This window comes from Jaculus jaculus, chromosome 1 (assembly GCF_020740685.1).
Source record: "Jaculus jaculus isolate mJacJac1 chromosome 1, mJacJac1.mat.Y.cur, whole genome shotgun sequence".
In the NCBI taxonomy this organism is placed as follows: domain Eukaryota; kingdom Metazoa; phylum Chordata; class Mammalia; order Rodentia; family Dipodidae; genus Jaculus; species Jaculus jaculus.
The window spans coordinates 175,511,318-175,527,556 of NC_059102.1; the positions used below are offsets into that span (position 1 = coordinate 175,511,318).

Consider the following 16,239-nt stretch of genomic DNA (forward strand, 5'->3'; position numbering starts at 1 on the left):
GTTACTAATTCTCCACATCTTCACCAGCATTTTATTTTCATTTGATTGTTTGATGTTTGCTATCCTTATTGGGGTATGGTGGAATCTCATAGTAGCTTTAATTTGTATTTCCCTGATGATTAGGGGTGATGAACATTTTCTTAATTCTATTTTATTATCAAGTAGGTTTTGCTTTATGAACTGTGGTACCCCTGTGTTTGGTGCATACAGATTTATCATTGTAATATCCTCTTGATTGACCATTCCCTTGATAAGTAGGAAGTGGCCTTATTTGTCTTTTTTGTTTATTTTTGGTTTGAAGTCTGTTTTATCTGATATTAATATAGCTATGCCTGCTTGTTTCTTATTCCCATTTGCTTGAAATATTGTTTTCCACACTTTCCCCTGAGGAAGTGTCTCTCTTTAGTGGGGAGATGGGTTTCTTGAAGGCAACAGATTGAGGGGTCTAATTTTCTGATCCATCTGTTAGCTTGTGTCTTTTGATGGGTGAATTAATGCCATTAATATTTAGGGTAATGAATGTGAGGTTTGATTTGATCCCTGCTATATTGTGTTGTCACATGCGGTTTAGTGTTTTCATGGACTTTGAAGTTTTTTGTGCCTTCTCTGAGTTTGGTTATTGTGATATGCTTCTTGTAAGTATTTGAGTTTGATTATTTGATTTTTCTCTGTGGAAAATTTCCTGAAATACTCTGTAGGTTTGTTTTTGTGTTCATATCATTGTAAAGCTGAGTTTTGTCATGGAAAGTTATTCTTTCACTATCTATTATGAGGGATACATTTGCTGGGTAGAGTAGTTTGGGCTGGAAGCTCTAGGTTCTTAGACTTTGCAGTGTTTAATTCCAGGCCCTTCTGGTTTTCAGGGTTTCCATTGAGAAGTCTGAAGTAATTCTGATGGGGTTACCTTGAAAAGTGATGTGCTATGTTTTCATAGCTGATTTTAGGATTTTCTCTTTGGTGTCAATGTTTAGAGTCTTAATGACAATATGTCTTGGAGATTTTCTCCTTTGATTCAATCTGCTTGGGGTTCTGTTAGCTTCTTGTATCTTTTTTTTTAATATATTTTTTAAGTATTTTTATTTATTTATTTATTTATTTATTTATTTGAGAGCGACAGACACAGAGAGAAAGATAGAGGGAGAGAGAGAGAGTGGGAGCGCCAGGGCTTCCAGCCTCTGCAAATGAACTCCAGACGCATGCACCCCCTTGTGCATCTGGCTAACGTGGGACCTGGGGAAGCGAGCCTTGAACTGGGGTCCTTAGGCTTCACAGGCAAGCGCTTAACCGCTAAGCCATCTCTCCAGCCCAGCTTCTTGCATCTTGATGGGCCTTTCTTTTAAGAGAGTGGGGACATCTACTTTGATTGTCTTGTTAAATAAGTTCTCCTTGCCTTTGGTCTGAATTTCTTCTCCTTCTGGTATTCCAGTGATCCTGATATTAGGATGTTTAAGGGTATCCCACAATTCCCTCATCTTCTCTTCACAGAAACTTTTGAACTTATTGAAACTTTTGAACTCTCAAACCGTTTCTTCCCTTTTGTCTTTCAGATAGGAGTTTCTATCCTCCACATGGCTGACTCTATTCTTGAGAGCTTCTAGAGAGTTTTGGACTTGATCAATTTGGTTTGCATTTTCTACTACTTTTCTATGTATAGTTTCCATCCCTCTTTCAAGTTCCATTTTCAAATAATTTTCTGATTTTCTTGATGCTTCTTGGAATTAATCCTTGTATTTCTTTCTGTCTTCATTTTGCATTGCCAGCTGGTTTTTCAGGTCCTCTTTTTTTTTTTTTTTTCACTCTCCTTGATATCTCTTAACTGTCTTTGAATTTCTTCCATTTTCTTATCTATTAAGTCCAGTCTAGTGATGGCAGCATCCACACAATTATCAGTCTTTGTTTACTTTTCCGCAAGTTCTACCAGTAGCTTGGTTAGGGTTTCATTGCTCATGGCTTAATTTTGTTGTCCTGATCCTAATGACTCTTCTATGTTTTGATTATAGATGTTCATATAAGGACTGGGTGATCTAAGTTGATTTTCTTCCATTTGATTTTTCATGTTATTTCTTTTTAGCTGTGGTCTGCCCATCACAGTGTATGGGCAGGGAGAGTAGGACTGTGGTCTCGATGTGCGTGGGAAATGGTGCCTTTTGGGGGAGCTGGCCTGGGCTAGCCAGCAGGCAAGCAGATGGGCTGAGTGGTCTTGAGCTAACACGTAGGTGAGTGGATCAGCCTGAGCTCAAGCACAGTGGGAAGCTGAAGCAGCCTAAGGCAGATGCCAAGCAGCCTGAGCTCCTGCATGGCATGGGAGTCAACGTTGCCTGAACTCTCATAAAGTGATGTACCAAAGCTGCCTGAACTCGTGCTAGGGGGGACCCTGATGCACCAAGCACTGAAGCAGCCTAAACTCATGTGTGGCCTAACACTGGGACCCAGACGTAGTCTGAGCTCTCCTGCAACAGCACAGTGGCAGTCAGCAGAAAGGGAGGGGCTGGAACCTGAGGTGGTGCAGGCGGACAGGCAGAATGGGCCTGAACTTGCGTGCACAGGTGGAATCAGCCTGAGCTCACACATGAATGGGCTATGGCTGGACCAGTTAAAGGGTAAATGGGCAGAGAGAGCAAGCTAAGCTCTCTTAGTGGAGTATGTGTTCTTAAGAAAGTGGGGATCAGCAGGGCACCTGTGGTGGGCAAATGGAGCCTGAGCTCCAGCAGGCCAGCAGGCAAAGCCTTCCCAAGGTCCTGCATGGGCAAGGGTAGCAGGGCGATCATCCCTGTGCATTGAGGCAAGTGGAACTATGTTGACCTTGGTCCCCTCTCCTACAGTACGTGTGGGAGTATCCTGAAGCTGGGAGTGTGGGTATGGTGGCTGCTTGGGGGGATTGGGGAACTGGTAGGCTACCCACAAGCAGGGGAATCATCTATTCCCTTTTTCCCCTCTATGCCCTCCCACTGGAAATCTATTAGAGACTTCTCTCCTCTAAGAGACCCAGTGAACCCTTAATGCCTTGTCTTTCTTTCCCAGGGATGTGCAGAGCAGTTAGGCAATCATAATCTTTGCCGGAAGTGTTGTTAAAAATTTTTGATTCTATGTTCATGAGAGAGATTGGTCTGTAATTTTCTTTTTTTGTTTTATCTTTGCCTAGTTTTGGCATCAGGATGATGCTGGCTTCTTAGAAGGAATTTGGTAGGACACCTTCCTTTTCTATGTAAAGGCAAATTTTAAAAGCATTGCTGTTAGTTCTTCCTTGAAGGTCTGGTAAAAGTCACCAGTGAATCCATCTGGGCCTGGACATTTTTTAGTTGGGAGATTTTTGATAACTGCTTTGATCTCCATGAGTGTAATAGGTCTATTTAAGTAATTAATCTTGATTCCATTTAGGTAGGCCATGGAAATTATCCATTTCTTTCAGATTTCATACTTCATGGAGTATGTCCCTATGATTTTTTTAATTTCTCTGGAATTTGTTGTGATGTTACCATTTTCATCTCTAAATTTATTAATTTCTGTCTCTTCTCTCTTTCTTTTTGTCAGATTTGCTAAGGGTGTATCAATCTTGTTTATCCTTTCAAAGAACCAACTCTTTGTTTCATTAATTCTTTGGATTGTTCTCTTTTTTGTTTGTTTGTTTCTATTTCATTAATTTCTGCCCTAATCTTTATTATTTCTTCCCATCTACTGATTTTTGGTTTGCCTTGTTTTTCTTTTTCCAAGGTTTTAAAGTGAAGCATTACATCATTTACTTGTGACCTTTCTAATTTCTTAATATAGGCACTTGAAGCTATAAATTTACCTCTTAGGACTGCCTTCATTGTGTCTCAGAGATTTTGGTATGTTGTGTTCTCATTATCATTTGAATCTATAATTTTTTTGATTTCCTTCTTGATTTCTTCATTGACCCATTCATCATTTAGTAGTGTATTGTTTATTTTCCATGATTTTGTGTATGCTCTATAGCCTTTCTTGCTACTGATTTGTAGTTTGATTCCATTGTGATCCAATAGTATGCAAGGAACTATTTCAATTTTCCTGAATTTGTTAAGATTTGCTTTTTGTCCTAATATATGATCTATTTTAGAGAATGTTCTATGTGCTGCTAAAAATGTGTATTCTGCAGCATTTGGATGAAATGTCCTGTATACATCTGCTTGGTCCATTCCTTCTATGACCTCATTTAGTCCAGATGCCTCTCTGTTTATTTTTTCCCGGGATGACCTGTCAATTGATGAGAGTGGGGTGTTAAAGTCACCCACTTTTCCTTTACTTCCAGTGCAGGCCTATATACCTGCTTTTTTGTCAGTCAGCCTCATTACCATTTGGAGTGGCTTCCAAACTCACCAGTGCTGAGTGCCCATGTCAATCCCTCCATGTTGTGCTGTGAATCTGGTGTTCTGATCAGCTGTGCTGGATGCCCTGCCCCTGGGGGCTGAATGTATTCGGAGGTTCATGGTTCTGACGGTTGGGGGATGGGAGAGTGCAGGAAGCCTGGAGTTGTACTGGAACTGCTCAGCTTGTTCAACCTGTATCTCTTTCAGCAGCTCCTTAGCTGATCTCCACGTTTTCCCCTTCAAGTTATTGACTCTGCAAGGAGGCTGATAAGGTTGGAAAATCCTTGTTTGGTCCCCACTCCTGTAGTTCAGCACCAGGATTTATCTTCCCCCTCCATTCTTCACTCCCAAAGACACCCACCCCCCATCCCCCAGCCCTTTAAAAATCTCCAGTCTCCCATATTCAAATGCAGCAGAGGCAATTTCATCCCAGGAAAGCTGCTGTCCCTCCAATAAAAAATATTCTAGGGATGGAGAGATGGATCAGTGGTTAAGACACTTACCTGTAAAGCCAAATGACCAAGGTTCAGCTCCCCAGGACCCACATAAGCCAGAGACACAAGGAGGTGCATGAATCTGGAGTTTGTTTGCAGAGGCTAGTGTCCCTCATGTGTCCATTCTGTTTCTATCTGCCTCTTTCTTGCAAATAAATGGATAAATAAATAGCTCCTTGAGAGGAAAAAGAAGTTTGTATTGATTTTTTCCTTTCTTGTATTTCTCATATGTCTTTAGTCAATCCCAAATTCTAACAGAGGCCTCCCATGTGCATTCCAGGCCAGACTGTGCTATGAGATTCTTTCCATTTAAAACAAAACAAAATGAAGCAGCAGTACTGGGGAGGTTGCTCAGTGGTTAAGGGTGCTTGTTTGCAAAGCCTGAAGGCATAGGTTCAATATCCCTGCACTCACATAAAGCTGAATATATAGTGGCACATAGATCTGTGATCCTACCTCTGCCTCACCAGTGCTGGGATTAAAGGCATGTGCCACCACACCTAGCTACTCTGACATTCTTTTTGCATTCTGATAGTTCATTTGCAGCAGTAAGTGACCATGGATTAGGCTGGGTGTGGTGGCACACTCTGTTAATCCCAGCATTCAGGAGGCAGAGATAGGAGGATAGCCATGAGTTTGAGGCCACCCAAGATCACATAGTGAATTCCAGATCAGCCTGGGCCAGAGTAAGAACCTACCCCAAAAAACAAACAAACAAAAAAAAAAAAAACGAAAGAAAGAAAGAGAGAAAGAAAAAAAGAAAGAGACCCTGACTCAAGTGTGCAGATCAGGGCCACAAGTGCCTCAGTGGAATTCTGGCTGTTTTCCTCCTTTCTGGTGGATCTTGGTCTCTCCTGCTTCTCTGCTGTGGTGAAAATAAAAACTATTCACCTTCACGTTTTAGAAAAAGAGTGTATTTTCCTGTGGCTTTTGCTTAAATCCCTTGCTAGGCTGGTTTGGCATGGCTCCCATGCTGCCATCTTACCTGAAAGTCCCTAAATAATTTTTATTAATTAGATTTAAAATGTTTGTGCACAAAAATGATAACTCTATGAGGCAATGCATGTGTTAGCCTTCCCATGATGTACACATATTTCAAAACGTATGTTGTGGCTAGAGAGATGGCTGAGAACTTAAGGTGCTTGTTTGCAAAGGCCTGATGGCCTGGGTTCAACTTCCTAGTTCCCCATGTAAAGCCAGACATACCAAGTGGCACATGTGTCTAGAGATTGTCTGCAGTGGCAAGTGGCCTTGGCATACTCATTATCTTTCTCTCTCTTCGTCTCCATTTCTACCCCTCTCTTTCTGCTTGAAAAATAAAACAAAAATAAGGACTGGAGAGATTGCTCAGTGATTAAGGTGCTTGCCTGCAAAGCCTGATGGTTTGGGTTCAGTTCCACAGTACCCATGTAAAGCCAGATGCACAAGATGGCATATGTGTCTAGAATTTATTTTCAATGGCTGGATGCCCTGGTGTGCCCACTCTCTCTCTCTCTTTGTCATGTATGATGGTGCACACCTTTAATCCTAGCACTTGGGAGGCAGAAGTAGGAGGATTGTCATGAGTTTGAGACCACCCTAAAACTACAGCATAAATTCCAGGTCAGCTGAGCTAGAGCGATGCCGCGGACTGACTCTCGGGGAGATCAGGACCGAGGGAGAACAAGGGCGAAGGCTCAAGGAGAACTCGGGATTCGGCGAGGAAATGACAGACAGACACACTCAAGTTGAATATGCTGCTGCAATTTACTGAAGGTTTCATGAAGATTTTATACAGATTGAACAGAGAAACTTAGCAAGCCAACAAGTGATCTCAGAAATCATTAATCTAAACAATATTGAGTATTGTTCTATTGTAAGCATACATGTAATGTTGATCAGGCAGGAACTGTACCCATTTTTTAAGAAGGGCGCCTTGTATCATTGACCACAACATTATACAAACAGAAACTAGGTGTAAGGTGAATAACAGGTTACTTATTTCTTATACCCCAAGGACTGTATAAACACCAAGGCTTACGCTTCCTTGTTAAGCGTTCCCATAAATGGAAGAGAATGCCATAGCCTCCTTTTTTCTTCATAATTCACCCATCTATTACCGAATTCATCATATCCTCCCTCATAGGGGAGTGGAACTAAGTAGATTCCAGCTCTAGGAGTCCACCATCTGCCCTTGATCAAGTACTGAACATATCCCCCAGGAAGTTTCCTGGTGGGAATGCCTAAGTTTTGTAACTCCTTTTCTGCAGAACTGTCATGTTTCTTATGAACACTACCGATCAACATTTCTACTTTCATATTCTCAGGCTCAGTATCGTTCTCAAACATCATAAGCTGTTTTTACTTTACACCATCTAAAAACTGTTCTAGAGTTAATTTTTTATTCCTAGTAGAGTTATACATTCTCTCCATTGCCCTAATCATAGGAGGGGCACATTCAATACTTAGATTGTTTCTTGTACTCTGATTGCGTGCATGATTACTAATAAGTGTTGAATTAGCTGTTCTTAGACAAACAGCTAGAAGAAAGCAGGAAAGAAACAGCATTGGCGCCAGCAATTAGGTCGTCGTGACTTCATGGGCAGCAGGAACCTTTACAGTAACTGACTGCCAAGGGGTCACCGGGGGCATCCCTCCGAGGAGTGCTGGCCCTCTGTCCTCAGCTCTCTTCCAGTGCAGAAGCATTTCTGCTTGCTACACAGGCGAGGTCGCCGTGGACGTAGCAGAGCGAGACCCTACCTAAAAAAGAAAGGAAGAAAAGGGTAGGGAAGGTAAAGAAAAGAAAGGAAGAGAAGAGAAGCAAGAAGAAAAGAAAAGAAAAGAGGAGGTTGTTATTAACTGGGTTGAGAAGAGGGAAGAGGATAGGAAGTGCATGTTTTGGGGGAAGTATCAGAGTTCAGTTTTTGACAAGTGGTAATGGCAAGTGGCAAATTGGATTTTAGAGTCTAAAATCTGGAGTGTGGACTCCATGAGGGAAGGCTGGGATGGGGGCAGAACTATGGGAGCCACAAAAAATAAACAAACAAAAATAATCTGGGTGTGGTGGCACATGCCTTTAATCCCAGCACTTGGAAGTCAGAGGTGGGAGACTCGCTGTAAATTTGAGGACAGCCTGAGACTACATAGTAAATTCCAGGCCAGACAGGGTTAGAACAAGACCGTGCCTCAAAAAAAAAAAAAAAAAAAAAAGTTGTACATGATGAATATATGCAAATTTGTCAACAAAATGTTAAATAAATTTGATGTCTTCAAAATCTCAGTGTATTGTTTCCTCAGGACCTTATTCACAGTACGCACTCAATGAACATTAGCTGCTATCATAAATCATCACCATCAAAGTCATGACCCTTACCACTGAGATCATCTCATTCTTATTTTATATTTTATTGAGGCAGGATCTCTCTCCAGCCCAGGCTGACCTGGATCTCACTCTGTAGCTCCAGACTGGATCCACCCTCTACCTCTGCCTTCTGAGTGCTGGGATGGCCAGTTATTTATTTTTATGTTTTCATTCTTGTTTATACATTATCTTACATTTCATTCTATTTTTTCTTGGATACTAAAACTAGATCTTTAAAAGATGAATTTGATTTTCAAAAGTAATTTTTACTTGCTCATGTCTTCATGATACACACTCGCAGCAGCTGCCCTTCTGACAGTTGTGGATGTCAGAGCTGCCCGGGGCAAAGCCCTGAGAGGGCAGGAAGTGTCCGCAGCAGGCGATACCCAAATCCCTGGGCTGGGCATGTTTCTGAGCTCCCTCACAAAACCAATAGCTAAGTGCAGAGGGACATCTGGCCTGGCACTCATGTCTTCTCCTTCCTGCAGAATTTCAAGAGATGAAGGATTCATCATTTGTGAGTTTTCTTTTCCTGTCCCCCTCCCCACAACTTTTTTTTTTCAGAAGCTAAATTTGTAATTTATCAAGCAAAATAATAGGTTAGATCATGTCATCATAAAACTTTATTTTTTTATTAATTATTTTTGTACTCAGTGAATACAGCCAAGTTGGTACCATTGTTAGGCTCATCCATGTCCTAACCCCTCCCCTGGCCCCTCCTTGTTGAGGTATATGGGTCATGCATTGTGGAGTTAGCCCACAGTTATGGGTAGGAGAAATGTCTCTGCATATCATGACCCAACCTGTGGCTCTGACATTCTCTCCTCCCCCTCTTCCACAAAATTTCCCTGAGCCATGTTGGGTTCATTTTTGGTCTGCTTCAGTGATGAGGTGTTGGGGGCCTCTGGGTCTCTGGATATCTGATTTGGTAGGAGTTGATTGTTCTCTGTGTCAATCTCTTTCACCCTTGTGTTGGTACCCGGTTCACAAATAAAACAGCACCCTGGCTTGTTTCACCAATTGTTCTTATTCATCCCTTTTCCTTAGTGTATCCCCTTCCTCTGTTCCCCTTTACTGGTCTCCTTCCTCCCTCTCAATAACCCACCTTCTGCTTTCATGAAGTACGGTGAAATCTTGTCAATTCAGCTTTTATTATTTTAGGAGTATTTTAATAGGTATTATTCATTGCACATGGTACTGGGTTTCATAATACATTTTCATGTAGGTAGATATTGTACTTTGAGGATATTTCCTTATATGACCCCATCCTTCCCTTTCCCATCTTCATTCCTCCAATTAGTCCCCTTTGCTACCCTAGACAGTTTCACTTCTTCATGTCACAAATACACAGTATTTTATGTATCTACATAAAATCTAGGAATCACAAATGAGAGACAACATGTGATATTACTCTTTTTAAGACTGACTTAATTCACTTCATGTTATTATTTCCAGTTATATTTTTCTTCAAATTACATAATAATTCTTTATGGCTTTTAAATAGTTTTATATATAGAAAACATTTTATTTATTAATCCCTCTGCTGATGGATATGTAAGTTGGTTCTCTAACATGGCTACTGGGGAAAGTGCTACAAAACACATTGATATTTTGACTTGGAGTCCTTCAGCTCAATAGTAGGGAATGGTAAAACTGTTCATATGGTCCATATTGTGATGAAGACCTTCTTGAAAACTTACTATTCTATGTTCTTTTAATATGCAATTACTTTTTCTTTTTTAAAATATACCCTTTATTGAATGCAGTCATTGATCCAGTTCATGTTTATAATTAGGAAAAAAATAAAACTATGTCGACCTTTGGTACTTTTGTTCTCATTAGTGCTTTCTTAAAATATAAAAATTTATGTTTTATGAGTATATTGAAATAATTATAATCTAAGTTGTATTTAGATTGTATGCATTTCTTCTTCTTGCTTTTCCTTTTTTTTTTTTTTTTTTTTTTTTTTCAAGGTAGAGTCTCCCTCTAGCCCAGGCTGAGCTGGAATTCACTATGCAGTCTCAGGATAGCCTTGAAATCACAGCAATCCTCCTATCTCTGCTTCCCAAGTTCTGGGGTTAAAGGTGTGCACCACCACTCCCCGCTTTTTTTTTTAATCTTAAAGAAATTTAGTGTTATCAAGGCATCTAGGAGCACTTTGACATCCTAATTCTGCTCTTCCTGTGGCTTAATGAATAATACAGTCCAGTCCTTTGTTATGTATTAGTGAACATTGATGTATCCCTCAACAGACGAATGGATTAAGAGAATGTATGTTTTCTCACTGGAATGTTATTCAACCACAAAAGTAATGAAATCCTACAGTGGAATGTTTAGCAATGAGTAAGAAATCTTTATCATACCCCCCCTAAAGCTCAGGGACCACTGTGGAAAGGATGGCAGAAGAACATAAGAGCCAACGATGAGGAGGAGGAGCACTTTGCAACACTGTCTTCCAGACACAAGGTGGCCATGGCACCTGACATCACAGCTGCTACGGCTACCTACAGAAGCCCTGCATAAGAGGATGGAAAATGATGACATCACAATAGAAGAAGGGCTTGTTGGAAAGAAGAAAGGAGTCAGTGGAGAGGGGATTTAGGAGGGGGATGAGGGAGGGATTGGTATATTGTTCTTATGTATAAAGGCTGTTAAGAAAATGTTTTAAAGAGGGGCTTGAGAGGCTGGAGAGATGGCCTGGTGGTTAAGCACTTGCCTCTGAAGCCTAAGGACCCTGGTTCAAGGCTCGATTCTCCAGGACCCATGTTAGCCAGATGCCCAAGGGGGTGCACGGGTCTGGAGTTCATTTGCAGTGGCCAGAGGCCCTGGCGTGCCCATTCTCTCTCTCTCTCTGTCTCTCTCTCTCTCTCTCTCTCTCTCTCTGTGTCTCTGTCTCTCTCTCTCTCTATCTGTCTATCTGCCTCTTTCCATTTCTCTGTCCATTGCTTTCAAATAAATAAACAAAAAAAAATTTTTTTAAAAAGAGGGGCTTGAAAAGTACCTTAGCAGTTAAGGTATTTGCGTGCAAAGCCAAAGGACCCAGGTTCGATTCCCCAGAACCCACGTAAGCCAGAAGAAAAGCATGTGGAGTTCATTTGCAGTGGCTAGAGGCCCTGGTGCACCCATTCTCTCTCCCTCTCTCTCCTTCTTTCTCTGCCAAATAAACAAATTAAATTAAAATATTTTAAAATGTTTAAAAGAGAATGAAATCCTATCATTTATAGCAATATGGATGGAACTAGAGGACATGGTATAAAGAAAACAAATCAGGTGCAGAAAGCAAAATGTTGCATGTCCTCAACCATATATCAAATGCAAGATGTTTGATCACATAGGGAGTGAGAGTGGAACAGTGACGTCTACAGACTAGAAAGGAGAAGGACAAAAGCTGTGAGGTGAGATACTGAGCAGCAAATACACTATCACAGAAACAAGAAATTCCCAGTACAGCAGGGGTAATGGTTCACAGAAACTACTCACTCACTTTATACTGAAGCAGAGAAGATAAACACAAACAAATGAGAAATATTTAATGGATTTGGTCACACACAAGGTCTGTAGGTACTATCACACTGTAACCATAATAAACACAATTATTATCCAATTAAAATTTGATGCAGAGAGGATAATTGACTATCCAAAATTTAATTTAAGGAGAACAAATCTCAGTGAGACATGGATATGTTTTCTTGTCTAAGAATGAAAGTTATAGGACTTATTTATCACCAGATTTCATTATTTGGTCCAATAGTCTTGTCATAACTCTTTTCATTTCTTTGTTTCTAAGGGTATAGATTAAAGGGTTCAACATGGGTGTTACTAAGGTGAAAAACACAGTCACAACTTTGTCAATGGGAAAGGAGATACAAGGTCTTAGGTACAGATATGAGCAAGGTACAAAGAATAAGATGACCACAGTGATATGAGAGGCACAGGTGGATAGAGCTTTGCGACGCCCCTCAGAACTGTGATTCCTAAGGGAGCGCAGGATGATGACATAAGAAGCAGCCAGCATAGAAAAAGTGAGAAAACACAGTGACCCGCTGTTGGCAGCAATTAGGGGCCCCAGAGTATGAGTGTCCGTGCAGGCCAACTCCAGGAGCGGAATTAAATCACATATAAAGTGATCAATAGTATTGGGGCCACAGAATGGTAACTGTGCCATAAACAAAATCTGTATCCCTCCATGAATGAACCCCAAAATCCCCGCTGCCCCTACCAGGAAAATACACACAGGTCGGCTCATGATGGTCATGTAGTGCAAGGGCTTGCAGATGGCTACGTAGCGATCATAGGCCATGGCAATTAACAGGATGATTTCAGCTGCAGCAAAAACGTGTTCAGCAAAAAGCTGAGTCATGCAGCCATTAAAGGATATGGTGCTGTTTTTTGAGATTAAGTCCAGGATCATCTTGGGTGCTATGGAAGAGGAGTAGAAACCATCGATAATGGACAAGTATGACAGGAAAAAGTACATGGGAGAACCCAGGGCTGGGCTGATGAAGATGGTGACTGAGATGAGCGTGTTACCTGCCAGGGTGATCAAGTAGATGACTAAACACACAAAGAATAAGAGTTTCTGCAGATCTGGGTCTTGGGTCAAGCCCAGGAGGATGAATTCTGTTACATTGCCCATCCTTCCCATCCATTCATTCAAATTGTAGGTATATGGGGATCTGAAAAAACAAACCATATTATTTTTATAAAGCTATAGTATTTTAAATTCAATACAAAAATACCTCATTGTCTCATGAATTCTGGTCCCTGAAAGAGACTTTTACTCCTACCTTTGGGGATAGTATAGAGTCTTGGAGAAGTCATAGAGAAGAAGGTCACATGATTCATCATCTACTTTTTGCTGGAACAGTGACCATGCCTTATAAATACTAAATAGAACAGTGTTTTGTGACTGTTGACTTATGGTAGACTTTCAAACTTTCTTCCTTTGAACAACTCAAACCTGGCTTTCTCTCATTGTTATGCTTTATAGGCCAAAACACATCCAAGTCAATTATTATGAAGTTATACCTGTCTATTAACATTATTCTGTTATGTCTGGTTGTATTGGATAACTAAGTGACAAGTAATGTTAAAGCCAACAGCCTGTGGTCACTGACCTATGCCTCTCCCTGTCATATGCACACACATAAGAGAGAGGTACAGAGCTGTGGATGGAGATTTTCCTTTCTGCAATCAAGGCGCTGTCACTATGACAGCTAACTGGCTTACTGTATTCAGCAGCTCTAGATGTTAGAAATGGGTCTCCAAGATCCCTTCTTACCTGGTCTTTTTCTCTCAATTGTTCATATCCAGATGGTAAAAAGTCCCTTTTAAAGTTCACATATTCCCTGGGCGTGGTGGCATACACCTTTAACCACAGCATTCAGGAGGTACAAGTAAGAGGATCACTATCAGTTCAAAGTCAGCCTGGAGCTACAGAGACTGTCCAAGTCAGCCATGGCTCTGCGCTACGTCATGGCCATGGGCCTCAACAAGGGCCACAAGGTGAGGAAGAATTTGAACAAGCTGAAGCACGAGCGGCTGCGTGGGCGTCTGACTAAGCTCCCCAAGTTCATCCAGAACCTTAACCTCTAGTTGTGCGGGTTCACGCCATGGCGCCACTCAAGGTGTCCACGGACCAGCGTGCGCTCAAGTTCAAGGCGCGGGTGGGGACGCACGTGGGCACCAAGAGCAAGCGGAGGAGCTGAGCAGCGCGAAGGCCACGGTGCACAAGGCAGCCGCCAAGAAGAACTGAGCCCCTGTCCCGTTCCCCCCCGCCCCCCAACACACCGTAAACCCTTCTTTATCCTGGAAAAAAAACGTTCACATATTCTTAAAACAAATTTTCCTTGTGGTTAAATTTTTCTGTCTTGCGTGATTATCTTCAGGATTCGGTAAATTTCTCCTCCTCTCCCTTTCATTTTACAAATGCAATTAAGTGAGATAAGAAGTTAACCTTTACTTCCTAGTAAAAGGAGAGGTTTCTCCAAGGTAACACACATTTTCATTTTGGCATAAAACTAGCCAACATAAGACGAATTTTTGGTTTGACTGCTAACTGGAACAAACATTGAGTTATACAAAAAAAAAAAGTCATTTTCTTTTAAATAATCTAGGTGTGGATTTTCCAGAATAAATTAGTTCTTACAAAAAAGCAGGAGGGACTTTAATCTTCTTGTGCCATTTTCTTCTCTCCTCAATCCTTTCTAAAAGTCACACTGCTAAACCAGGCATGGTGGTGCACACCTTTAATCTCCAGCACTCAAGAGACAGAGCTAGGAGGATCGCCTTGAGTTGGAGGTCACCCTGAAACTACATAGTTAATTCCAAGTCAGCCTGGGCCAGAGGGATACCCTGCCTTGAAAAAAACAAACCCAAAAGGGACAACAACAATAAAAATCATAACGCATAAATGTCTCCTCCCCCATATACACCTTTACCCAAATTTCTTGGTATAGAGGTCAGAATAATGACATCTCAGTTCAGTGAAACTGAAGAAAAATGTACTTTTCTTTCAGGAAGTCTTACTTCTTGAATTGTTTTCTATGTCTAGGTGGCTCCTAAAAGTGATAACAGATAATCACTCTCAATGGACTGAGTTCACAAAGGCTAACTTTAAAGTATAAACATGGCTGTCACAAATGAGAGAAATCTGTACAAATCACAAACACAACTATATTAAATAGTCAGGGGTACACAATAATCACAGTCTTTTAAAAGTGATGTCAATCACATGCCACAGTATCTCATTTGACAACACTTTGACAATACTTTCAAATGGTAATTTCAGGATTTGCCCACATCTAGAATTCATAGATAGATAAAATTGCAACTGAGATATGAAGTTAACCTTTACTTCCTATTAAAACAAGATGGTTATCTAAGGTACTTTGCATTTCCATTGTGGCATAAAATCAGCCAACATAAGATAAATTTTGGTTTCATTGCTAACTGGAACAAACATTGGAGTTATACAAAAGTGTTATTTTCTTTTAAATAATCGAGATGTGGATGCTCTAGAGTAAGTTAGTCGTTACAAAATAGTAGGAGGGAATTTAATCTTCTTGTGCCATTTTCTACTCTCCACAAACCTTTCAAAAAAACACACTGCGTAACCGTCCTCAACCCCCACATACATATACCTACCCAAATTTCTTGGTATAGTGGTCAGAAGAAGAAAACTACACTTTTCTTTCAGGAAGGCTTAGTCCCTGAGTTGTTTTCTATGTCTAGGTGGCTCTTGAAGGTGATGAAGGATTATCATAATCCTTCTCAATGGATTGAGTTCACAAAATCTAACTTTAAAGCATTAACATGGCTGTCACAAATAGGAGAAAACTGTACAAATCACAAACACAACTGTATTAAATAGTCAGGCGTGCACAACAATCACAGTCTTTAAAAAGTGATGTCAATCACATGCCACAGTATCTCATTTGACAACACTGTAGGTGGTATACCATCAAATGGTATTTTCACATGATTTTCCCACATTTAGAATTCATAGCAAAATACTCAAATTCAAATAAATTTGTAAGGACTAAATCTACTTTAGCAAGAGTAATTAAGCTAAATCAAGTTATTCTGCCCAAAACTTAGATACAATAAGATTACTTTTCACTGACCTGTGTTTAGTTGATTGTGGATTCCTCTGCTTTAAGATTGAGTGCAGGTATTGTTTTGTTGTTGTTGTTTTTTTCTCTCCATAGGCAACACGTTTCCAAATGGACTCTGCAAACCAACACTGGAATTATTATCTATATAGACAATTCTCTAAGTTTGATATTTTTGTTTTCTTTGTTTCCATTATCAGTCAAGATTTACTTGGAAAATGAACTACTTCAGTAAGGCATTTTGATAATATTAAGATTAAATTCTGATTCATTTTGTTGCTTACATATTTGTATAATCTTTGAATTATATTCAATCCAAAGTATATATTCTTGAAAAAAAGCCAAATTACTCACATCAAAAACAGTGTATTCAACTGCAAATGTATAATGAATCAAATCAGCTTGATTGGACATTGCTTTCTCTACCAATGTGGGCAAAGTTCTCTGTTCCCTCAGTGACCATCCAC

The 16,239-nt window shown here is 40.5% G+C and overlaps 1 protein-coding gene and 1 pseudogene across 1 annotated transcript; one reads left to right on the plus strand and one right to left on the minus strand.

Annotated features, from left to right (window-relative positions):
- Nucleotides 1-11,874: 11,874 nt before the first annotated feature.
- Nucleotides 11,875-12,804, minus strand: LOC123457624 (olfactory receptor 4C45-like). Its single transcript, XM_045141603.1, has one exon. It carries the CDS (start codon nt 12,802-12,804, stop codon nt 11,875-11,877), a length of 930 nt encoding a protein of 309 aa, XP_044997538.1.
- Nucleotides 12,805-13,616: 812 nt separating this feature from the next.
- On the plus strand, nt 13,617-13,914 carry LOC123460689 (annotated as a pseudogene).
- The last annotated feature ends 2,325 nt before the right edge of the window (nt 13,915-16,239 follow it).

Excerpts from the sequence above, each read along its gene's own strand:
- LOC123457624 (XM_045141603.1), bottom strand. The coding sequence starts at position 12,804 with ATGGGAAGGATGGGCAATGTAACAGAATTCATCCTCCTGGGCTTGACC.